This window comes from Chenopodium quinoa, unplaced genomic scaffold, assembly GCF_001683475.1.
Source record: "Chenopodium quinoa cultivar QQ74 unplaced genomic scaffold, ASM168347v1, whole genome shotgun sequence".
Taxonomy (NCBI): domain Eukaryota; kingdom Viridiplantae; phylum Streptophyta; class Magnoliopsida; order Caryophyllales; family Amaranthaceae; genus Chenopodium; species Chenopodium quinoa.
The window spans coordinates 4,770,640-4,797,475 of NW_018743175.1; the positions used below are offsets into that span (position 1 = coordinate 4,770,640).

Genomic DNA, 26,836 nt, shown 5'->3' on the forward strand with positions numbered 1-26,836 from the left:
TTCCTGTTAACTACTGTATATAAGTGCTCTGATTTTTTAAAAACACAAAAACAAAAAGTAATACTCGTTATTTGTACTCATTTTAAATGATAAGTTATATGAAATGAGTAAAATTAGAAGTATTCAGCAAAACAAGGTGAATAATAATTTACAGTATTTTCTTTAAACGAAGTGAGAATTTTTTTTGTTTTGATACTGCTAGTCAGAATTTATCTTTTCAAATACTATTCCCTGTCCACCTCTTGGAATTTGTTTTTCTTATCTTTATTCTATGTACAGTACAAACTAAGGGATCGATATAATTAATTTTTCATAAACGGACATTTCATTTTCCATAGTAAGTTCATCGTGTTCTGTATCGTTAGCCTGTCCGACTATTACCCCTTGAATTTAATATCTTAGATTTGTTAATGGTCTAAAACATATGAACATTGTTGAAAACAGCGTCCAAAACACAAAGTATCTCATCCACTGTACGCTCGTCGCTCAGGCTGTGTCCGCTACACAAACCACTGCACGACATATTCAGTGGGTAAACCTCACATGCTGCACAAAATGCACCACCACTATACCTGAGGTACCTTGTTAAGGTACATCGAGATAGCTGTGTTGCGCCATTAAAACCATTTTTCTATCGACAATGTTTACCAGCACAAAAATTTATAAAGTAATCAAAACAGTTTACTGATAAGATAAAGCGTAGCTGGGTGTAAAAAATGTGAAACAGTCGATTATTTGGCATTGTTAAAACAAATAGACCAAAAAATTATTGTGCAATGCTCCCAATAAATAACCGGGCTACGGAGTTTATAAATAAAATACATGCTCAAGAAAGCAGTGCAAACAAGTGCCGAGGATTCCTGCTCTCTAAATCCACCCTCTCAAGCCTTAAATTGTAGTACAAGAAATTGCGGATAATTGTCAAAACCACAAAATACAGCTGCTTCTTGTTTTCCCTTGACAATCTACATGGTCCCTCACACTAAAAGAATATCTTAATGTACACACCAACTAACCAAAGAACCCCAATTTTAGAGGACCTGAAAACGATGGGAACCTTTATTGAAGCCAGAAGACTGATAAACAGCAATGAAGAACAAATTGAAAATACCGAATGCGACAAGGACACTGGTGTACTGACTCGTTTGTCGATTAATTTGAAGCATCCCGACTGTAGTACTGGTCGAGGGTCTTTGCTGGGATACGGTGGAGAAGCTCACGGGGGAAGATCCTGAGGAGCGTCCATGCTAGATCAAGTGACTGGAAGATGGTACGGGTGTCATATGCTCCTTGGGCCACAAACTTCCTCTCAAACTTGTCCAAGAATTCCAAGTATAGCTGAACAATTAGAATGAAAAACAAATGGTCAACTTGTGAAATTTATGTCTATAGCCCGGGAACATCTATAATAAAAGGAAGCAGAAAATACCAGATCTTCTGAAGAAAGAGCCTCCTCTCCAACCACGGCTTTCATGGCTTGTACATCCTTCCCGATGGCATAATTGGCATATAGCTGAAAACACAGAAACAGGACACATACAAATATTATTCAAGTAGAGGCTTGGAATCAAGTCAAATAAACACCAAACCAAGTATGCTGGCAGACCTGGTTGGAGACATCAGAGTGATCCCTGCGAGTCATGCCTTCACCAATAGCACTCTGTAATCACAGTCAGAAGTAAAATTCAGCCAGATTTTAAGAAAATATGACATGAATTAACATTCAAGAAGCAATTAAATTTGATCAATAGCTCAACAGGATATACCTTCATAAGACGGGAAAGTGAGGGGAGGACATTGATTGGTGGGTATATCTGTACATGAAAAAACTCAGTCAACATAATATCTAGACACTTTTCCTGCCAATAATTTCTCTACATTTGAATTAATTCAGCCATGTGCATACTTCACAAAAGTACAATTGAAGACATAACACAAAAAAAAAAAAAAAAAAAAAAAAAAAAAAAAAAAAAAAAGGCTTCATATAGTTTAAGAGCCAAAATAGATACTCGCCTGACGATTGTGTAGCTGCCTGTCAATATAGATTTGCCCCTCAGTAATATACCCCGTAAGATCAGGAGTTGGGTGAGTAATATCTAAATTAGAGAAGATAGCAAAAGGTGTTAACAAAAGTAGGAATAGAAGAATAAAACAGGCATGATAGAGTCTAAAATAAATCATTACCGTCATTAAAATAAATCATTACCGTCATTAGGCATAGTTAAAATTGGAATCTGAGTGATAGAGCCTGATCGCCCTTCAATACGTCCAGCACGTTCATAGATGGTGGCCAGATCAGTGTACATATAACCTGGATAACCACGTCTTCCAGGCACTTCTTCACGGGCAGCTGATACCTGAAGAATTAAATCAATTATCAAGATGCTGCATCACAACAATGCCCTCAATATTGCAGTTCGAGAAACATGAGTTCAGAAAGATAGTTTTTAACTAAGGGCAATGCAAGCTCACCCCAGAAACTGCAGCACATTTACATTTAAAAGAGTTTTCCATTTTTCATTTACAGATCCTAGACTAAACTCAAAATTAAAGCAACTTAGAACAAAGAGCACCCAGAGTAGATGCTGCCCTGCACTACTATGAACAGTAGACATGAATGAGATTTGACCGCTTAAGATTACTTGAGAGGTTTCAACAGACCTTAATTAACAAGAAAAAATGTACAGAAATGACATAGCATAAGATGTATTGCTGACGTGTTACAGCTGATCGTATAAATATCTTAGCTGTAAATTATCGGAACCACGATTATATATTCAAAAAAGCCCATACACGACAAGGAACCAAAAAAGTATTTACAAAGATTAACTGCATTAGTTGATCTCCGAACAAGGTTAACATTCATGAAATATTATGCTCAATCAGATGGCTAAAATACGGTATAAGTATAGTTAATCTACTAAATGTGCTCAACCATTAGCGTTAGACATTTGAGAGCATATAGTTTCCTGGGCAATATATTAAAATAAATCATGTTGTAAGAAATATAGTTTCCACTCAGTCCAGGAATGAGACAGAATCTCCATGAACAACCAAAGTCTGAACAACTTCAAATCCAGAACAGAGCAACAGTTATTCAGCAGGAGTGTTGGAGAATTAAAAAATAAAAAGGCACAACAATAAGACTATTTTTTAGACTTGATGATAGCAAAACTTACAAGCAACTCTTTCTGGGGATTATTAATTCAGTTAATATTAGACCTTGTATTGAACCTTGAAAGTCTCAACAATAGCAGACTAAATAAAATTCATCAGAATCATTTTCTCAAGCTTAATGCCTTTTTAATTTCAATTTTATAATAAATAAAACGCTACCAATAAGCTTTTAACCCATTGTTACACAAAGAAGTAAAAATCACTAGGTGCCGCCTCACGGCCTTAGGCACACTATCAGCTAGGTGTGATCATTAAATAGTATGAGTTGGGCAAATTGAAGATCATTAAATAGTATGAGTAGGGCAAATTGAAGATCATTAAATAGTATGAATTGGGCAAACTGAAGATCATTGCACTTATTATGTCTTTGCCTAAAAAAGCTATAGATTGTAGCCAAACTTCTAAACTCTTCGGCTGTCCAAAGCTCTCATCACGATTAAACTCATATTTGCATCAAAAAAAAATCTGTCCTATCTGGTGCATGGGGGTATCAATAAAGGAGCGTAATTTAATCACATTAAGCATCTTACAGTAAATCATCAATTTTGATGACAAAATTTTACCTCACGAAGTGCATCTGCGTAAGAACTCATATCAGTCAGAATAACAAGCACATGCTTTCCACATTCATATGCCAGGTATTCTGCAGTTGTGAGGGCAATACGAGGAGTAATGATACGCTCAATAGTAGGGTCATTGGCCTGAGAAGAAGAAATTTGAAAGAATCAGAACCTGATTCAACATAGAGCAGAAGCCACAACCAGAGAGCAATTAACACTGAGCAACAGCCATAGAGAAGGAAATACCAGATTTAAAAAGAGAGTAACTCTCTCCATAGATCCATTCTCCTCAAAATCACGTTTAAAGAATTGAGCAGTTTCCATGTTAACTCCCATAGCTGCAAATACAATGGCAAAGTTGTCCTCTTCACCACCACCCTGCATAGTGTACAGGCAAATCCTCATATAAGTATGCAAGACAAGTTTGAGATTAAAGAAAACAAAAAGAAATATTACTACTTGAATAGATATTTTAAATTGTGAAAGCATAATACCCCCCCCCCCCGGATCTTTCCCCCAAACAGGCTGGAAAAAGTCGGAGGAAAAGATAACAAAAGCACATGAATATATTGATTAAATTAAAAAAAACCAGTAACACTTGCGCCACCAAAATAAGCCCAAATTAGGAATGAGGGAATCATATAAACATCACAAGATAAAAAAAAAAAAAAAAAAAAAAATAGTATTTAAAATATGGTTCAGTTGTTAAATTGTGAAAAGCACGTAGAGCTTTCGCAGGCCAGTAATGTGCTCATACCTCCAAAAGGTTGTCAGACTTCTCTAACCGCTTCACCAGACCTGCCTGGCGACAAATCTGTGCAGCAATCTCATTGTGAGGAAGACCAGCAGCAGAAAAAAGAGGGATCTTTTGTCCTCTAGCAATAGAGTTCATGACATCAATAGTGGAAATGCCAGTCTGAATCATTTCTTCTGGATAAGTTCTTTCACTGGGGTTGATTGAACTCCCTGGGAAGAAGACAAGAAGGAAGGTTTCCAAGTTCATCAGAAAAAAACCGCAAAAAGAATAAGTTTAACTAACAAATGAACAAGTCTCAAAGCTACATACCAGAAATATCCAAGTAGGCCTCAGGGAGAATAGGAGGGCCATTGTCGATGGGTTTACCAGATCCATTAAAAATACGCCCAAGCATATCCTGGGAGACAGGAGTTTTCAAAACCTGCCCACGATGAAAAGATGGTAAGTGTGCAATCGATTGAGCTTTAACCAAGCAGTCAAAGACTGCTAAAGGTTTTGTATCAAAAAGACCCACAAGTTAAAAGGAAATCCATTTAAGAGAGTTCCTATAGGTACAAGAAATTATTGTAATAAATCCCAAATAAGATAAGAAAAAGAGACATACAACAACAAAAGTCAGGGAAGAGGAGGAGGAGGGGGAGGGGGGGGGGGGGAATAAGAGAGTAAAGGAATATGCAAGAAACAAAATATAATGACTTGGGGGCATTGTCTCATGAAAATCCTTTAAGTACTAGCAGATATTTCATTCTGAAGATTTTTTTGTGAGAGAAGACTTTAGCATCACATAACTTCCCCTTCTTTTTTTTTTCTTTTTTTTTTTGACAAGACCACATAACTTCCCTTAAATACTGAGCCATTGAACTGGAGCTTCCTGAGCATTATGTTTTAAACTTAGCAGAATTTAAGACCACCAATACCCAAATCTATAGTACACTAAGTTCAAACAAAGCAAGAAAAAAGAAGAGGATAGAGACACAGCAAAAAGACAAGTTATGATTAAAAACTAAATAGTCATCAACCATATTTATCTATTCATCAGGTAAAATAATTTTCTAGCAAGTAATAAATTACACACAATGAAGATATAGATACAACTTTAAAACACTGAGAATCCACTCTTGATAAAATACAAAGAATCTAATCTAACAACATTCATGCAATCAACCATTTAGTGCTATAGCTTGTGTTGTTACTTGTTAGTCTTGTTACTGAAAATCACTGATAGTCTGAGTCTCCTTACCTCACCAGTGAACTGCACGGTAGTATATTTGTTGTCAATTCCAGATGTTCCTTCAAACACCTGTCAGAAATATAAATCAGACTGCCTGAGTAAATTTCCTTTCATAAGACAAAAGTGCTTAAAATTCTCCCATCTGTAGAAGCATTGTCTAATAGTATTAGGATTAGTGACAGCAGGTCAGAAAAAAACTAGTGTCACAAAATGTAAAAGATAAACAAACAGTTCAAAATATAAACTTTAAGTACCTGAACTACAGCCTTCTCACCATCAACTTCCAAAACTTGACCTCTACGAGTTGATCCGTCTCCCAAACGAATATTCACGATTTCTTGAAATTTAGGTCCCTGTCGCAAATAGGCACACAATTCATAAGAAATGTAAATTTAACAGTAAAAAAAGTAAAATTGATCCAGATAGATATTAATTGGGACAAGAAAAATAGATAAGAAAGACACCAGACTTACCTTCACCTTTTCCAGAATAACTAGTGGCCCTGCAACTCCTGAGACTGTTCTGTACTCTGCAGAAATTAAAAATGTAACTTAGTAATTCGATAACAGAATGGGCTATCAACATCACACAGTTCATTCTCTCCCTTTTTCACAAATCACACACAACATAATACTAAGTAATAAATAGATCATGCCATGATCATAAAACCACCCATACAGGTCATAACCAACATGATCAACTACTCCTTAGACTCTCCAAAGCCTCATAATCTTGGATATGACACTACCCCAAGACATTCCATATTCAATAACAGCAAAATGAGCATACTAGCCTCATCTGATCATCAGTCCCCTCAACGTGCAAGTTCGAATGAGGGCCATCCAAGTACCACAAATTGATTGATTCACAGAGAGCAAGTCAAACATTGACCGGCTATTGAGATTTCGATCATATACCTCACTACCCAAAGTCAACTATCTAAATTTCTACTATATGATCAACTTTTGCTTGCCATCCCCAAAAAGGTAAATGATTAAACTTTTTCAAATACATCATCATTCCTATCAATGAACACCCAACACCACGCCCCGAGGGCAACAACATCAAACTAAAGCAGCTAGTTCCTATACCATTGAACCATAGATTGATATCACCTACTTCAAAGGCAGGCCATTTTACAATAGATCAAGTCTATGTGAAACAACAAATCTATCTCCTCCAACACCTTGAAACATTATCATATATTAACACAAATCGATTTTCCTATAAAAGATGCTAAAATTTAAATCAAAATCAAAAAATTGATCAATGTGAACTTCTCCAGAGCAATCAATCAATCAATTCAGTTGACATTCAACAAAAAAATGAATCACAATGCAATTGAAGAACACTTACCCATTCCAACCTCCAGGTTTCCATCCTCAATATCCAGAGCACCCATTACCGATCAAAAACTGAACAAAAATCAAACAAAATCCGTAAATACAACTGAAAATCAATCAAACACACAAAAATACAAAAAAAATTAGGGCAAATTAAAATCAGTAAGAATTCAAATCAGGACCAATCGAAAACCGATCAATCAATCAAGCAACAGATGAAAATTCTAGAAATTGAATCAATCAATGAATTAGGGAAATCAATCAAAAATTAAACTCAAATTCGAAATTATTGTGAAATTTTTGTGATTCATAAGAAAATAATTAGGGTATAGATCTGCAAGAGGAAGATTACCTGCGATCGCGAAGATGTGATGAGGAGAAGAGGATAGCGAAGATGAAGAGGAGAGAGAAAGAAGAGAGAGAGACACGAGAAAAGGTAAGAGATTTTGAGATCTGACAACACTCTTCAAATTATAATGTTGGCCCGAAAAAAAAAACAATCATTTAATCAGTAATTATTGATTTTTATTTTTTTAAGTAGTAATTTTATTTATTTTTAGGGTCCAAAATAAATATAATATGGTTGTGTTAATATTGATCAGGTAAAAACCAACAATAAAGAGAAATGAGATCTACTGTTAATGAGATCATCTTTATAAACTATTGTCTTATATGCTGCCTTTTTGTTGTTTCATACTCCCTCCGTTTCCTTTTATTCTTTATGTTTAGAATTATACACGGTTATTTAGGAAAATTAATAAAGTGAGTACATTCAATCATTTTTGTCATCATAATTCATTGGGAGATGATAAAAGGGACTATTACTACCAAAAAATAATGAAAAAGAAAAGGTGAAGAGGAGAGAGAAAGTAATAATGAACATTGAAAATTGTACTTAATCCAACATAAAATTGAAAAAAGTACACTATCACATGCAAAATTGAGGACAACATGAGATATTAAAAAATAAAGTAAGGGTAAAGTAGTCTAAACTTTATGTCTTAAAATAGAATAATCATAAATGTACAGAATAAATAGGAACACCAAAAATGGAAACGTAAAAAACAAATAGAAATGGAGGGAGTACGAGTTTTTTCTTTTTTTTTTTTTTTTTTTTTTTTTAATTTTTATTGTCGAAGGGTTTTAGTGGAAGCTACTAGTGATTATGATTAACTCGTTTAAAATAGTTTGTAACTTCGTAAGCTTAAGTGATGAATGAAATGGAAATACTTAACAAGAAGTAAACAAGTATCTTTCTTTATCATGACATGTTTAGGTACGTAAAACATTGCTTAAACACTTATTTACAACTTATGAACAATTCTTTGCATATATTTGAATTAACTTATGTTTTCTACTATGAAAACATGTGTCGAAGTTCTCGCTAAACTAAATATTGTCATAATATAGTCTTCAATGGTGAAGTTTGTGAGTACTGCACAAGGAAGAAGAAGATAAGTTTGTATAAATTATTATTATTATTATTATTATTATTTTTTGGATAATATCAATTGACAATTATTTTAAGGAAATTGTTATTTATATATAAGTTCCAAAGAGGCATATTACGTTCAATTGATCAGAATTCTGTTTTCTTCTTCTTCCCTTGAAAAACTTCTAGTAAACACAATTACATTCAATGAGATTAGGATGGCACCTGGGGGTAAATTAGTTCCTTAATCCCAATTATAGTGGGGGCTAATATTATCCTAAGGACAGAGATAAACTCGTCCTTTTCTAGTTTCAATTAATTTCAGTCATTTGTATTTGATTAGTAGTAGTATCTATTTCAACAATCTTAGGATAATATTATGGAGTCTGTTCAAAACACTATGAAGATGTTTAGTCAGGATACTGTGAAACTAGATCGCTTTGACGGAACCAACTTTTTGCGTTGGAAGGAAAAGATGTCGTTTTTACTCACTGCACTGAAGATATTCCACATCTTGGATCCTAAATTGGAGGCTATTCCAGAACCATCAGACAAAGATACTGAAGAAATGATTGCATAACGCAAGAAGCGCACTGAAGATGAAACATTATGCAGAAGCTACATACTGAATTCTTTACCTGATCGTTTGTATGATCTTTACACCCCTATACAATCAGCAAAGGAGATGTGGAAATCTCTTGAGTACAAATACGATGCGGAACGTTAAGGGGCAGATAAGTTTGTTACTTTTAAATTCTTTGAATTCACAATGATTGATGGCACTTCTATACCATGAATTTCGGATTATAATTTCTAAGTTCAAAGATTTGAAAATAGCAATTCCAGAAAAGTTAATTGTCGGAGGAATAATAGCCAAATGGCCACCATCCTGGAATGATTATAGAAAGAAATTATTGCGTACTTCTGAGGAATTCACTTTAGAACAGATTCAGAAACACTTACGTATTGAAGAGGAAACTCGAAATCTTGAAAAGGGTTTGAATGTTGCTTCTAGTTCTAAAGTGAATTATGTTAGTCAGAAGAAACAAAAGGGCAAGAAAAGAAAGGCTAATGACTCTAACAATGATAATTCTGACAAAAAGGGTAAGAAAGATTTTTCTGATGTTTTGTGCTACAAGTGTGGCATGAAGGGTGTAGTACCCTGTATTTTTGAAACGTATTAATTAATTAATTAGTATTTTCTAAAAAGGGTATTTTAGTAATTTATTTTACTATTTGAATTTTGGAGCCAAAATGATATTTGAATTTTGGCGCCAACAACATTTTCAAAACTCAATGATTATTTTGGATTTCGGATAAGATTTATTATCCATTTATTTTAATAAAAACCAAATTATATATATATTTTTCGGATATTTTAATTAACAAAAATTATATTCCTTATTTATAAATTAAAGGGCCGAAATTCCTAAATTAATTAATGAGATTTTCGGATTTTCTAAGTGTAGAAAATCTGGTTTTTATTAGTTAATTAAGTTAGTTTTAAGTTAATATTTTCTAATTAATTATTTTCTACAAAATATATTATTTACACAATCATTTTCTTAATCCTTAAAATCTAGCAAATATTTTCCTAAAACTAGTAGTGGAGGTCCGAAAATATGAGCATGGATATGCTCAATATTTTCGGCCACCCTATGTTTATTTTGGGATAATTATTTTGTTAGTTTTGTATTTTAATTATCTTCCTTAGATTCCTTATTTCCTTAATTCCTATTCTCCATCTCACAAAGATTTGATCATACAATTTAATGCCTTAAATCTTTCTTGATTATTCTCCAAGCAAGCTCACTTGCCATCTTTAATTTCATGATTAAGCTACTTACCTTAATTCTTTATTTCTTAATCACCATAACTAAACCTTCATAAATTCTTAAACTCTCTTTTCCAAGTAATTCCTTAAACTACATTTACCATAATTCTTCCTACAAAATCTTAACTTAATTCTTTCATTCAGGAGCCTATAAATACCCCCTAATACCTCTCATATTCGTCACACCAAAAACTCAAATCTCTTCTTCTCTCTTACTCTTCTTTTCCCTCAACATTTTCCTACTTTTCTTCTCCTCTTTTCTAAAAGAAAATCAGCCCTTATATCTTTGGAGTCAATTTTCTGTCACTTCTGGTCAGTTTTGGGGTTTTTTGATTTCACAGAAAATTTTTCCTCTTGAAAAATACTTGAAGTTAGGCTCAAGAATCGCCCAATTCAAAGTTATATTGAAGAAGTTATAGCCTCTGCAAGTTCTGCCTATTCTTTCCAATGCAAATTCAATTCTCTTTAATCCTATTCCTTTATTTTCTTCATGGTTAGTTTTCTAAAAATATAAATACTTATTTCAAAACTATAATTTTATATTAAAGTATTATTTTTAAAGAGTTTTATAGTCCATGCACATTAGATTTGGGTTTATGTCTAAAGATGTTGTGATAACCTTATGCTTATGTTAATTGCAAAGTGTATTCGTGATTGAACTTTGAAAGTGTGAAGAGTTGATTGAGATTCGGAATCAAGGTACGTTTAGATGGCTAGATACCTTTGAAATTGTTGGATTAATAAGCATGTTTGTGTGATTTTAATTAAATTGTTTTGTATTATGATTTATAAATTAACCTTGAGAATTCATGTTTTAATAAATATGTTTGAGAATGGATTTCTATCTTGTTTTGAATGGTTTGAAATTATTTATTATGTTTAAAGGAATTTGGTTTTTAAAAGTATGTTAGATTGATTCAATTTTTTTTAAAAAAGGTTTGATTTTAAAAGCTTGTTGAATTAAATTAAAAGAGTTATTATATTATAAAGTTTGATTTTATTTAAAAGAGGAATTTCAGGAGAATTATTTATTAAAAGCTTTACAAGCATTATTATTATATTAATCCCACTATACGGATTCATTGAAGATTGTGGACTTGGTATGACCTAGTCTTTCCTCAAAAATAGCCTTTTAATATAAAGATACTAGCTTGGGGGGTGTGCACACTTAGAAGAGGAATTGGGGTTTTAAAAAGGAATTGGTTTTTATCACTTGAATTATTATTCAAATTATTATTGAGTTTTTGGAATTGTTTAAGAATCTTGAGAATTGGTTTTGAATTTATGAGTTTGAAATTATTGGATTTGTTATTGGAATTGGTTTTAAAAGCATGTTTGCAAATAAATTGAGTTTACTTATCTTGCACTTATCGTACTTAGCATATTTTGCTAATCTGTATTTCCTATTTGTTTTGATTCGCCCTATTTACCTTCACGGTAAGCAGTGTTGACTATTTTCAGGTGGAGTCAATAAATGGGCATTTGAGAATCCCGGGATATTCTTCACCTAATTAGGAATATTGGTCTTTGTTTCTATTTTTGAGTACTCTTGACAATGTTATTACTATTTTATAAGTATTAAAAAAAAAGAGTTGAGTTTTCCGCTGCAAGTTTGTTATTGAGTTAAGTATTTTGAGTAGCATTGCGTAATCTCGCGACGGTAATACGCCTAAGTCTATCTCTACGGTATAATTATACGTATTATACTAGTATTTTCGTAGAGGGAGATTTAAGGGTGTTACAAAGGGCTATATCAAGAGTTTTTGCAGGAACCCAAAAAAGGGACATAACAACCAGAACTAGAAGAAAAACCAGAAGAATGATGATGAAGTGAGCGCTAATGTCATTGAAGAAAAGGAAAATGAAACTATTGCCATGATTTCTGATTTGCACATTGGTATGACCCAAGAGATGCATGTTGCTGTCACTTTGAGTGATGATTGGTGGTATGCTTTGGAAGCAACCACTCATGTATGCAACAATCGCTCACTCTTCAAGGATTATAAGGAGGCTGAAGAAGGCCATGAAATTCTTCTAGGAGATTATCACACTAATAAGGTTCTTGGTACCGGAAGTGTGGAACTCCAATTCTCTTCTAGAAAGAAAAATGTATTAACTAATGTACTTTATGTTCCTCAAGTAAGGAAGAATTTAGTTTCTGGTGTTGTGTTATGTAAAAAGGGACTCAAAGCTGTAATTGAGTCTGACAAAGTTATATTGTCTAAGACTAGTTCCTTTGTAGGCAAAGGATATGTAGCTGATGGCATGTTCAAACTTAGTATTAATAAAATTGAAAGTTCTGCTTACTATTGTTTGTGTTCTTTTGATTTCAGTTTCAATGTAGAATGCTCTTCTTTTAATCTTTGGCATAATCGCTTGGGACATGTTAATTATCAAACCATGAAACTAATGAGTAAAAATGGCATTATTACTTATAGCAATGAACATAAAGAGAAATGTGTGGTTTGTGTGCAAGCGAAAATGAAAAGAAAACCTTTTCCAAAGATTGATAGAGTTTCTGAAATTTTAGAACTTGTGCATTTTGATATTTGTGAGTTAAATAGTGTTTTAACTAGAGGTGAAAATAGGTACTTTATAACATTCATTGATGATTGTTCTAAATTTACCTATGTTTACTTAATGAAATCTAAAGATTAGGCATTCAATATTTTTAAAGTTTACAAAGTCTTAGTTGAAACACAAAAGGGCAAGAAAATAAAGATCAATCATGCGAAGTGATAGAGGTGGGGAGTACTTTCCTACTAAATTCACATCATTTTGTGAGGATAATGGCATTGTACATCAAGTTAGTGCACCTTATAGACCCCAACAAAATGGGGGTGGAAGAAAGAAAAAATGGAGTCTTAGTTGATATGGTCAATGCCATGATAGTAAACTCTAATTTACCCATAAATTCATGGGGTGAGGCCTTGTTAACAGCTTGTCATGTGCATAATAGAGTTCCCTCAAAGAAGTTAAAAATAGCTCCATATGAAATTTGGAGAGGAAGAAAACCTAACATTAGTTTTTTTTAGAGTTTGGGGTTGTTTAACCTTTTACAAGGTGTCAGACCCTAAGAAGACTAAGTTAGGAGTACGAGCTTTGAAAAGTGTTTTCGTGGGATATGCAGAAAATTCAAAGGCTTATAGACTTTTGGATTTAGACTCAAATGTTATTGTGGAATCACGAGACGTAGAATTTTTTGAAAATAATTTTTGAAGTGATTCCAATGTTATTGATGAGTCATTATAGCGAGAACCACAAATAGTATCAGTTTCTAATCCTTCTTCTAGCAATGTAAGGACAAGTCCTTATACAACTAGTGAACCAAGAAGAAGTGTAAGAGCTAGAAAGGAAAAGAATTTTGGTCCAGATTTTATTAATTCTCAAGCAATTTCCTTTCTTGTTGAAGGGAACAGAGAAAGTGTTACTAATAAAATTCCTATAATCTTCAATGTTGAAACTGAAGATGATCCAAAGACATATCAAGAATCTATGGCTTCTAGAAATTCTGCTTTTTGGAAAGAAGCAATAATGACGAGATGGAGTCTTTAATGGCTAATAAGACTTGGGTCTTGTCAGATTTGCCTCCTGGTTCCAAGGCAATTGGATGTAAATGGATTTTTAGAGTAAAACGTAATGTAGATGATGGATCAGTACTGATTTTCAAAGCTAGACTTATTGGACAAGGATATAGCCAAAGAGAGGGAATAGATTATATTGATACACATGCTCTAGTTGCAAGAATTACATCTATTAGAGTATTGTTGGCTTTAGCTTCCATCTATGATCTACATGTACATCAAATGGATGTAAAGACTGCTGTTCTAAAAGGTGATTTAGATGAATAAGTGTACATGAAGCAACCTGAGGGCTTTGTACTTCCTGGTCAAGAGCATAAGGTGTGTAAGCTTCTTAATCGTTATTGGTTTAAAGCAAGCTCCTACACAATGGCATGAATAGTTTGACTATGCTATTTTATCTAATGGATTTGTTCATAATTCATCAGATAGATGTATATATATTAAGTTTACAAAGGATTATGGTGTCATTTTATGTCTTTATGTTGATGATATGTTATTCATTGGGACAAACATGAAAGGCATAAATGAAACCAAGGCTTATTTGAGTTCATGTTTCAATATGAAGGACTAAATAAATGAGGTTGATACTATTTTGGGTATTAAAGTTAAAAGAAACAGTGGGGGGGGGGGGTTTCTTTGAGTCAATCACATTATATTGAGAAGATACTTAAGAAATTTGAGCATTTGAAGGTCAAAGAAGTTAACACTCCATATGATACATCGTGTAAACTTAGTAAGAATGATGGGAGAGCTGTGCTCAACTAGAGTATGCTAGTGCAATACGTAGTTTGATGTATGCTACTCATTGTACTAGGCCTGACATTGCATTTGCAGTTAGCAAACTTGCTAGGTTTACTAGTAATCCTAGTACAAAGCATTGGAAAGCAATTGGAAGAGTTTTTGGGTATTTGAAAAGAACTAAAAACTATGCTTTACATTATAGCAATTTCCCTGCTGTACTCGAGGGATACACGGATGCTAGTTGGATAACTAGTGATGGAGATAATAAATCCACAAGTGGTTGCATTTTTATGCTTGGTGGTGGTGCTGTTTCTTAGGCCTCAAAGAAACAAACATGTATTACACATTCCACTATGGAAGCTGAACTTTTAGCTTTAAGTGCCGCAGGCAAAGAAGCAGAATGGCTGAGAAATATGTTGCTAGATATAAAGTTGTGGCCACAATCAATGCCGACCATCTCTTTGCATTGTGATAGTGAGGCAACTTTGTCTAGAGCTTATAATAAAATTTATAATGGTAAATCTAGACATATAAGTTTAAGACATACATATGTGAGATAGCTAATGTCTGACGGGATTATAGCTGTAACATATGTAAGGTCTTGTAACAACTTGGCAGATCCTTTTACCAAAGGTCTTCCGAGGGAAATAGTTTGTGGAACAAGCCGAGAAATGGAATTAAGACCCGTTTGATTAGTCAGCAACAATGGAAACCCAACCTTTCTTTATGAATACCCATAATTAAAAAGTTCAATGTAGTAATAACAAGTTGTTTATAACTGAATAGGTCACACTAGTGTTGAGATTATACTAGTGTATGTTTTAAGGGTGAGTGAAATACTCTTAATGAAATTTCGTGAATAAAGAATTTCACCTATATAGGCATAAGAGGTGGTGCCGCTTCTAACAAAAGTATGGGTCAAACTTTTGTAAATGTCTATGAATCCAGGTAGAGCACATGGCCATAATAGTGCTACCTTGTTATGAATGTATTGTAAATGTTTTGTGCGTGTGTTTTTCCGATTCTAGCATATGGAATTTTGGCTCAAAAGTTTTTAAACTGCCATAAAATTTCGTTAGGATCTTGAAAAACTTACACTAAGTGAGAGTTCAAATCGAAAGATACTTTCATGTATACACAATTATGTTTGATTGAAGACTAAGTGGGGATTGTTATAATATAGTCTTCAATGGTGAAGTTTGTGAGTGGACAGTACCACTGCACAAGGAAAGAAGAAGATAAGTTTGTATAAATTATTATTATTATTATTATTATTATTATTATTATTATTATTAATATTATTATTATTATTATTATTATATACATGGACAGTTATCTTAAGGGAACTGTTATTTATATATAAGTTCCAAAGAGGCATATTACGTTCAATTGATCAGAATTCTGTTTTCTTCTTCTTCCCTTGAAAAACTTCCAGTAAACACAATTACATTCAATGAGATTACGATGGATCCTGGGGGTAAATTAGTTCCTTAATCCCAATTATAGTGGGGGCTAATATTATCCTAAGGACAGAGATAAACTCGTCCTTTTCTAATTTCAATTAATTTCAATCATTTGTATTTGATTAGTAGTACGATCTATTTCAACAACTATTGGGTTGAACATACGTTTAAATCTTAAAACTTTCATTAAATATGAGGTTTATATGCTTTAATTTAGGTGGTTCAAGATGTATTCGTTAAAAATATCATATCGTTATAGATCAAGTACTTTGTATGCAAGTGTTTTTATGCCGCTTTGAATATGTATAGTTGTATACGGAAGATGATCAGATCATGCAAGTAAGATGGACAATGGTGTGAATTGAGATGGACTTTCATCATTATATCAACAAGGTACGCAATCAATAGCATATTAAAAACCAAACAACCATTGATCAATGTTGTATTAAGGAAGTAACTTGTATTATTTGATTGGAAAAAAATAATAAATATCATTAAAGTTATTTTACTTTTGCATTAAACCTAGATAACCCTTTAATTTTGGTTTTTTTTTTTAATTCTTTTTTATTTATTTAAATTGATCTTTATATGAGCTTTTTTAAAGCAAACTTATTAAAAATTGTAATTCATTTATCTAGACGTGTTTAATTGTGTCAAGTCTTGTCTGACCCAGTGTCATCTTTTAATATGGTGTACGGTGAGTAGAGCCGTCTTTCACATGATTGAGCCATGTAATGACAGTAAGCATTGTTGAGCATATTAACCAAAAATCATCCATTGGATGAGACCATGAGACCACTACTTATTTGACTCATTATCAATGTGTCAATTAGTGTCGATTAAGATGTGGTCCTTGGAGTCTTTTGTTATTATCAGAGACGAAGCTTCAGTGTCCCTTCGGGTCTTGGCCCAAATAGTAACACGTACAAAAACCAAACCCGGCCCGTCACATTGCAGCCCTTTTCTTTAACCTTCTTGGGCTCGATAAAATAACTAAATAAGCTTTGCTTAATACAAGAGAATAAGAGATTGATTATTGTTTTAAAAAAAAGTGTATACATTAAAGTGACAACTAATATTATGTTGTTTATTTATGAAATATAATGTTGCATTGACATTGTATAGTATGAGTAACAATGGTAATTGGTAAATATTATTAATCGACTTGCATTAAGAATAAATTGTATCGATAAAAATTTACCATCAGACACAAATTATTTAATAACTTAAAAGTTGTTGTAATTTAATTTTAAACTACACAAACTATTGGGTGTGGGCGTTTGCACCCAGCAGTTCGTGCGTCCATAGATGACGATGATGATGAAGATGACGACAATGGTGGATATGATGACAACGATAACGATGACAAATGGCGATTGAAACTCTAGATTTGAAGCAGCGGCTGGTTGGTGGAGTTCCCTGCTGGTTTGCGTGGTTGGGCACTCCGCCTGGCTGCGCGTCTGGCCGTGGATACGGCTGGGCTCCGGCAGGAGCTGCGGTGTGGGTGTGTAGGGTGCTCGTAGCAAGGGAGGGGTGGTGGCTCGTAGTAGGGCAGCAGCAGGGGGGCTCGTGGTGGCTCGTAGCAGGGCAGCAGTAGGTTAGGCTGGTGGCTGGTTGGGTGGTGGCGTGAGGTTAGGGTGATGGCTGGTTGGGTGTGGCGTGAGGTTAGGGTCGTGAGGTTAGGGTGAGTGAGGTTATGGTCGTGGTTTATTGATTCTTGGGTGGGAGGTGGCGTGAGAAACAAAGAGAAAGGAAGAAAGAGGAGAGAGAAAGAGGAAGAGGGAGAAAAAGGAGAGAGAAAGAAATAAATATAGTTGTATCATATTAGCCAACAAATAACTCATATCAGTCAATTGATGTCTGATATCAGTCAATATTAGGGACATATCAGATACTAATAAAAACGTATTAGCCAACAAAAGGAATATATCAGTCAACGAAAGATCCACATAAGCCAACAAGAGCAACATATCATCCAACAAAAGATACATATCAGCTCACAAATGGAGCGTATCAGCCAACAAAAGGATGAAATCAACAAAGAAAAGCAATAGGTAAGCCAACAAAATCAACATATTAGCCAACAAAATAAAACATATAAGCCAACAACTAAAATATACATATTAGCCAACTAAAGAAATATATAAGCCAAATGATATCTGATATCAGCCAACAAAATCAGCCAACAAAAGGAACCTATCAAAAATACCAGCCAACAAAAAGAATATATTAGTCAATACAAAAATCATATCGGCCAACAAATGGAACATATCAGCTAACACATAAAACATATAAGCCAACAAGTAAAACATATCAGCCAATAGCCAGCCGCACGGAAATTTGCGTGCGGATAGCTTCTCTTTGAATAATAAACAAGAATGCATGATTGAAGAAACGGAAAGCAAATGTTACTTAAAATGTGAACTTTGTATTGAATTTTTTTTTAATTTGTTTTGGTAAGTTATATAATGTGTTATGGAGTATAACTTATACTTCGTAGTTTCTATTGAAATTTTTTAATTTGTTTTGGCTAGTTATAATGTGTTATTGAAATTTTCTACCTAAAAAGTCTAGCATCCTAAAAACTTATGTGTAAAGAGGAAGTATAGCTTACCATTGGAGATACACTTTTATACTTTGCATCTTGATTTTAAAATTTGACCAAAAGAATTTATATTTTGAAAGTTTGGTTGCAATTTATATTTATTACGTAGTTCATGTTTTGTTAGATACGGATCGTGATGATACTTTGTATGCATGAATTCTTATTGATATATTGATTTTAATTTTTAAAAATATATTTTATAATAAAATGATTAGAATTTAGTCAATTTACTCGTCACTTTTTTCATTTCAAAAAGTCAAGATATGGACTGCAGTATATTTACTAGGCCCTGATAAGGGTGACTTACTAACTTTTCTTTTCAACTTGGGCTTGGCCCAATTAAAAATAAGTTTGCTAAAGATCTCAGTGGGCTTACAGCTTTGAGAGACATAAATTCTATTGGGATTTATTTTTATTATTGCTGAGCTGATAAGGCCGATCTACTTGTTCTAGCAACAGTTGGAGCAACTACCCAAAGAGTTGGGCATGGGCTGGGCCGGCCCGCGGACGGCACGGACACGGCACGATAGCGGCCCGACACGGCATGAGAAACGAGGGATGGGCCGTACTGTGAACAAAAAAATAAAAATTCGGCACGAACCCGACACGAGCCCGCGGGCGGCACGAACTTTTGGCCTGCCAGCACGGCCCGCAGCACAGCCTGCCAACACGACCTATAATAATAAAAATAATTAAAAAAAACTATAAATGATAAAAATAAAAACAATAAAAAGAATATTATAAAAATAAAAATAACAAAAAGAACCATAATAACATAAAGAATTATAAATAATAAAATAAAGATAATAAAAATATTAAAATTAATTAATTAATAATAAAAATAATGGGCTGGCCCGCGGCCCGACACGACCCGACCCGTCAGGCATGTGCGCCGTGCCGTGGACTGGTGTGTGCCATTTGGTGGCCCGGCACAACACGACCTGCCATCACCCAGGCTTGGCACGGCACAACCCTCCTCTTGGCACGGCGAGGCACGGCTCGCGGCGGCCCGACCCGGCATGTTGCTCAGCTCTACGACCAAACATAGAGTATAATCAGCATAAATCCCGAGATACATGCACGGGATTTTCTTAAAATTAATTCAAAGATTATTGTAATTAAATTTTAAAAAAATTAATTAATCAATTGACACGTGATTATGTCGTGTAAAATCTTGTTCACTTCACCTTTAAAAAATAATATTAAGTAAATTAATTTCATTTCAGTAAAAATTAGTAACTTAAAGAAGAAATATAATAGAGAATTAGTAAGAATAATTTCAGTTCAGTAAAAATAAGTTCAGTTCAGCAAAAAAAAAATTCAATTCAGTAAAAATAATTTCAATTCAGTAAAAATAAGGTGAAGTGAACGAGGCCTAATAATAATAATAATAATTATAATGTCTATTTCAAAATTGTATGTAAACTTGGTACGGTGATTGTGCAAGAAAAAAAATAAAAAAATAAAAAAAATCTAATTTTCAAAATGATACTAGTAGTTCATACTTTTCTTTTTGTTGATCCAAACTTCTATACTTTCATACAATTCTTGCATATTCCATCTTAGGATCACAAAGCAACTACCACTATATCTGCAATCTAAAGGGGGCATTTGCTATATAAATGCTTTCTTTATTGTCTTGTATCCATCACACAATACTTAGAGATAATGATTAAAACATATGTTGCTATATATAGAACTAATATAAGTCATGATTTATACGGAGTATATTAAAGTACCTACTTTATCTTACATCCTTATATTTTACAAAAAACTACAAAAAAATTAAAATCGATCTCTACATCGAAATATGTCATGACATGAACATGGAAAGTGATCGGACTATGTAAATGTTCAAAGCACGTTATAAAGTATGAAAGCTAACACTTATAGTAACTTCTATTTGCCAACGTTACTGAATTGATGTATAGATGTTTATTCTTATATCATTCATTCTAGTTCTAACAAAAAAGGTGATAACTTTCAAGAATTAAAGAAGAGATAGATGAACACGTCGTTGGAATGAATATAATTAATGGAGCATCTTGATTGTGACTTGTGAGTCTTAGGTTAAAATTACAAAGTGGATATACTAGACTAGGTCAAATCTATATACTATACTAAAATAGGGTACACTAGCTCCAAAACTGACACGTATCCCTGTTTTAGGGCTTGTTTGACATTGTTTTTTGTTTTTAGTTTTCTGTTTTTTTTAAAACTAAAAACCAAAAACAGGAAACATAAAAAAGGTGTTTCCACTTTTTTGTTGTCAATTTTCAAAATTATCATGATTTTAATAAATTTGACTAATTTTTATTAAATTATATGATATATATCATATGATTTTAAAAAAACAAAAAACCAAAAAATAGAAAACCACAGTGATGCCAAACGAACCCTTAGTTTTCTGTTTTTTTTTTTTTTTTTTTTTTTGAGCGGTCTATTGTAATGTTTATCATTGTCAAAGATTCTATTGATTGCATATTATAAAATAAATCTTCATAATATATAAAATCTGATATATTTTACACATGAATATTGAATATTTTAGTTAAGTTTCTATTACAGTTTAGTAAAGATATAATTGACTATATATTAAAGGTAGATTATCACTCAAATACACTAATTTTATAAATTATTTTTTTTATAAAATATACTACGTAATATACTACCTCCACTTTAACCTTAGGAATTGTAAATGGATAGAACTCGGGAAAGCGAGGGTAGTATTAAGCAGCAAATTAATTTTGTAAAAGATGTTGGATGATATTTTTATACTTAAATTATAGTAAATAATTTTTTATCCTACATACATAATCCTAAGAAATAAATTTTTTGTTTTTATTCTTGTATGGAACTCAATATAATGTATACGTATTTTTTTTTTTTGAAGAAATATAATGTATACGTATTGATGAATATATAGATTATCACTCATCTATCACTCAAGTATACTATTCCTTAAAATATATATTTTATAATATGTAATATTCTATCTTTTTCATAGAATGTAACATATTATTAAGTAGAATATTATTAAAAAATATGGAGTGATGCATATAATTTATAGAAAAGATATATTTATCCTATATTTTACCACTCTATATATAAAATCTATGTATTAAAAATCTCTTACAGTTTGGTAAAAGATTGACAAGTGATATTTTTTCCTACAATGATAGTCAATAATAGATTATGAATAGCTACAAATTATAAGCATTCTTGACCATTTTATGAAGCTAGAAAATTTTATAAATTATATTAGTAAAAGATTTATAATATTGTATATTATAGAATAATCTATAATATCTTATATTCTCCATATTTTAGTCAAGTTTAGATTATAGTTTTGTTAATTAATGATATTATTGATAATATAGATTATCAATCATATATCATTCAAATATACTAATTTATATAACACGTGGTCTAAATAAGAAATTATGATAAGTGCATTTCCATATTTTTCATTTACTCGAATTTGATTATTTTACATATATATACACTTATAAAAATTGTATATACTCATTTATAGAAGGTGATATGATTATTTTTCGTGAATCTTAGTTTAAAAACATGTAACATTAAAAAAAAAAGGATATTTCACCAAAAAAATCAATCAAAAAAATAATTGACTAGAAACTATTATCAGAATACTATACATAAAAATGATATACCGCTAATTAAAAATCGATCACAAAATTATGAATTTTGATTAATTATTAGATATACTACGAATTGATTTTGATTGATTAAAAAATGTTTAATAGTAGTCTTTTGTTAAATTATGTTTTTAAAATATGTAAATTGTGAGCCAATTATGTTGATATAATACTAATTTTCTACTGTATGATTTTAGGTATATCATATCTATTTTATAAAAAAATTTACATATGGTATATAATTCAATTTCACAAACTTTCATATGTGGCTGGCCACACCGTGTAGCTAGCCACATTTTTTTTGAAATGATGGTCGGGGTTACTTGGTAAAGGGTTACTCGATCAGTCAGGGGTTACTCACTTGGTCATGGGTTATTCGGTCAGTCAGGGGTTACTCAATCGGTTAGGGACTCAGGGGTTACTTGGTCAGAGGTTACTTGATCTGGGGTTACTCGGTCGCTCAGGGGTTACGTGGCCACGTCAAGGGTTACTCAAGTGTTAGCTCGCCACACCGTGTGGCCAGCAACACACTAAAGTTGCTGATTCAATTTTTGCTATAATAATTTGTTACAAAATTCCTAAACCCAAAATCTCTTAATATTATAATAGGATTTTAAATTTATGCTACACCTATAATCAAACCATTTATTTGACAACTAATATTACAATATACTCATGCATAATATCTACAATCTACATATTTAAGATGTGGGTATTGTTAGTTAGACAATTAATTCATGGAATGAATATAAGCATAATATCTATTATGAATTTATGAGTACTGAGTGTGCATAAGAATGCTTTTAATTTATTTATCTATCGTATATAAATTTGCATAATAGACATAAATAAATGCATATTAAAATAATAATATGAGGCATGTAAGTGTACCACCCTATAAGATAAACTATAATTCTCATTTTTAATATAGGATTTGGTACTAATTTTATATGTGTGTAGCGAACCATTATAGGGTTACTCGGTTAGTATTATAGGGGTTACCCAGTTAGTGTTATAGCTGTTACTTTGTCAGTGTTGTACTTTGTTATTTAAGGGTTACTAAATAAGTATAATAAGACTCTATTCACTTCATCATAAAGATATAATATTTGGAAAAAATAATTTCAGTTTAGTATAAATAAGTTCAATTTGGTATATTTAATTTCAGTTCAGTAAAAAGCAATTACTTTAAAGAAAATATATAATAGAGAAACAATAAAAAAAAAATTATCAGCAAAAATAATATCAGTTCAGTAAAAATAATTTCATTTAGCAAATATAAGGTGAAGTGAACAGGGCTTAGAAGTTACTCTGTCAATATAATAGGGGTTAGTTTGTTAGTGTCATAGGGGTTACTCTGTTTTTTTTACAAGCGGTCACATGATGTGACCAGCCGCACAGAAAATATGTTGTAGATTTTGTATATGTCGTCACGAGTGATATGTAAGAATGATATGCGTTTTATTTTTCTTCTTTTATATGCTTGTATATTTAATTTTTTTTATTTACTATTATATATATGCAATAAAAATATAAAATGATTACATATAATTCAAAAAAGACGGATAATCAAACAATTGACAAGCCTAAACATCGTTCCGAGGTTAAAATTTTAGAAAAAAAAAATTATACTTCGTACTAAGCTTTAAGTTAGTGGCTTTGCAAATTTTTTAGACGGGTAAATTTTTTGTTGAAGGTGCGATAGGTGTGTGATGATGATCAAGTGAATTCATCATGTAATAAAATCAAGGTAGTAAGTGATGGGATCAAAAATCCTATATTTAAAAGTTTCATGTTAAACTTTAAGTGTTTTTAGAAGCCATAGAGGAGAAAAAAGATACGAAAATATATGTGACATACAAAGTACAATATATAATGATCATGTTATTATAATGGTAAACTTTTCCAAAAATATATTGAGTTAGAGGACGGAGATAGTCATTATTTAAAAGGCAAATTTTTATATGTGGCTGGCCACACCGTGAGGCAGGAGTTACTCGATCAGGGGTTACTTGAGGGGTTCAGTCAGGGGCTACTTGAGTGGTTTGGTCTGGGGTTACTTGAGGGGTTCGGTCAGGGGTTAGTTACTCGTTGAGGGGTTCGGTCAGGGCTTAGTTACTCGTTGAGGGGTTTGGTCAGGGGTTTCTCGATCATGAGTTACTCGAGTTACTCGGTTAGGGTTTACTTGAGGGGTTCGGTCAGGGGTTAGTTACTCGGTCATGGGTTACTTAAGGGGTTACTCGGTCAGGGGTTACTCGGTCATGAGTTACTCGGTCATGAGTTACTCGAGTTACTCGGTCAAGGGTTACTTGAGGGGTTCGATCAGGGGTTAGTTACTTGGTCATGGGTTACTTAAGGGGTTACTCAGTCAGGGGTTACTCGGCCAGGGGTTACTCGAGGGGTTACTCTGTCAGGGTTTACTTTAGGGGTTACTTGAGGGGTTCGGTCAGGGGTTACTTGAGGGGTTCGGTTAGGGGTTACTCTGTCAGGGGTTACTCGAGTTACTCGGTCAAGGGTTTAATTTACTCGAGGCTGGGGGGTTCGGTCAGGAGTTACTTGAGGTGTTACTCGGTCAGAACTAACTCGAGTAACCCCTGACTAAGTAACTCGAGTCATCCAGGCTACACGGTGTGACCAGTCACATAAAAAATCCCCTATTTAAAAATGAGGTAGCCAGTGGCTCAAGTAAAAATGAGGGGGAAAATATGACCTAATGTGGGTATTGATTGTCAGATCATTGAGTTGAATTATTTTTCAAATCTTTCCATACAATTTAAGAATTAAAAAAAAAAAAGAGGTTGTTTTCAAGTAATACTTCGTATATCAATATTTTGAGGGTTAAAAATATATGATTAAGACATATTTATAAGTAAATTCATTATTACTCATTAAATCATTTTATTTTAAAATTTTGTGAATTGAATATGAGTATCAAGATTTGTAAGCCGTGCATTGCACGGGTGCTATACTAGTTTTTATTAAAGGAACACGTCGTTGGAATGAATATAATGGTGGATCTAGGAATAATTTTTTTTTTTTTTTTTTTTTTTTTTTTAAATCTAGGAAATAATTTAGATCGATCTATTAGAGGATGCAAAATAATAATGTATAAAGTAGATAGCTAGACTTTCCTAAGGTCAATTTTTTTTTTTTTCACCGAGAAAAAAGTGTAAAAATTACAAATTAAAGCGGGTTCGATTGAGATCATATACTTCGTATTATTTATGGAGTATTTGTTACCAAACCGACTTATCTACTTTTAGTAGTAAAACTAGGTTAAAACCGGTGCGATGCACGGTTATTTTTATAATTTGTACCTTTTAAAAAAAATGGATAAATATGAATAAGAATTATGAATTTTGTACAAAAATATTTGTAATTTTATAGTTTTAGATTTTCATCAATATTATGATATAATACCTATTCAACGTCGTCTAATACATATTTCAATGTAGGAGTCCTTTTTATTAGTGTGCTATTACAATCGTTTCATTTTTTAAAGTTAAATTGATAGGTTATAGTTGTAATGTAGAAGCTAATAATATTCAAATTTTGAAATTGTTAAATATGGTAGCTCCAAAAAAAAAAAAAAAAAAGTTGACATAATCGTTGCATTTAGGCGGGAAAAAAATTATTATGTGAGTGACATGTGGACAGTGATAACGTCAGCAACGTTTTGTTTTTGTAATAGTTTATAGATATGGCCTTGGAACTCTAGTTGATCATCCTTATATTTTCACCAATCATGCATAACTCAAAGAAGGCCCTTTTCTGGCCGGTTCTGTTCATCTTATTTTCACTTATTTCATATTTAATAAGTTCAGTTTAAGTTCAAATAAGTAAAAATCAGGTGAATTGTGAGTCAAAAATACCCAATTATCACCCTTATCGTCCCACATATTTGGCTAAATTAAGTATGTTCTCTCTCATTTGTAAGAAATTCAATTCGAGGTAATTAAGATCACTAGTTTCTTTTCCCCTCGAGATCTATACATAGACTTAACTGGTGAATTAGTATATGGTATATATATGCTCAAAACTAATATCAGTGACATTATCGTTATATAAGTACATCGATAAACATGGCACATATATCTAATACGAGAATCACTTACGGTTCCATTGATATGCAAACCAAATAATTGTAGATTTGTAGACCTTACCTTGCCAAAAAGTATATTGCAGATCAAAAAGTAAATTCCTAATTTATAATCGAGATTGTACATATTGTACATAGGTGAAAATACTCGTAACAAAAATTAAATGCCTTAGGTCCCATAATTGATGAATATTGACTACCGAGCGCTTGATTAGCTTGAACATGACTATAGATCGATCATTGGTTTAATTATTCTGATGGTTATACTTTACCTTAAGTTTAAATCTCATTTACATTATTATCGTCTGCCATGATAAATTTGATCTTTATAGACCACACTTAAGTTTG

The 26,836-nt window shown here is 32.5% G+C and overlaps 1 protein-coding gene across 1 annotated transcript; it reads right to left on the reverse strand.

Annotated features, from left to right (window-relative positions):
- Positions 1–707: 707 nt before the first annotated feature.
- Positions 708–7,569, reverse strand: LOC110732656 (V-type proton ATPase subunit B 2). Its single transcript, XM_021912622.1, has 15 exons — positions 7,421–7,569; positions 7,082–7,140; positions 6,199–6,254; positions 5,980–6,078; positions 5,735–5,794; positions 4,804–4,915; positions 4,495–4,703; positions 3,984–4,115; positions 3,741–3,878; positions 2,207–2,357; positions 2,014–2,096; positions 1,767–1,814; positions 1,607–1,660; positions 1,430–1,513; positions 708–1,338 (listed from the first exon to the last, which is right to left on the reverse strand). Exons 2-15 carry the CDS (start codon positions 7,125–7,127, stop codon positions 1,153–1,155), a joined length of 1,458 nt encoding a protein of 485 aa, XP_021768314.1. The 5' UTR covers positions 7,128–7,140; positions 7,421–7,569; the 3' UTR covers positions 708–1,152.
- Positions 7,570–26,836: the final 19,267 nt, after the last annotated feature.

What these genes read in the sequence shown, in the direction of transcription:
- LOC110732656 (XM_021912622.1), bottom strand. Translation starts at nt 7,127, where the DNA reads ATGGGTGCTCTGGATATTGAGGATGGAAACCTGGAGGTTGGAATGG. An exon ending in CCGTGCAGTTCACTGGTGAG is followed by an intron (nt 4,916 to 5,734) that starts GTAAGGAGACTC and finishes CATCGTGGGCAG; the next exon opens with GTTTTGAAAACTCCTGTCTC. An exon ending in TTACTCTCTTTTTAAATCTG is followed by an intron (nt 3,879 to 3,983) that starts GTATTTCCTTCT and finishes TCTTCTTCTCAG; the next exon opens with GCCAATGACCCTACTATTGA.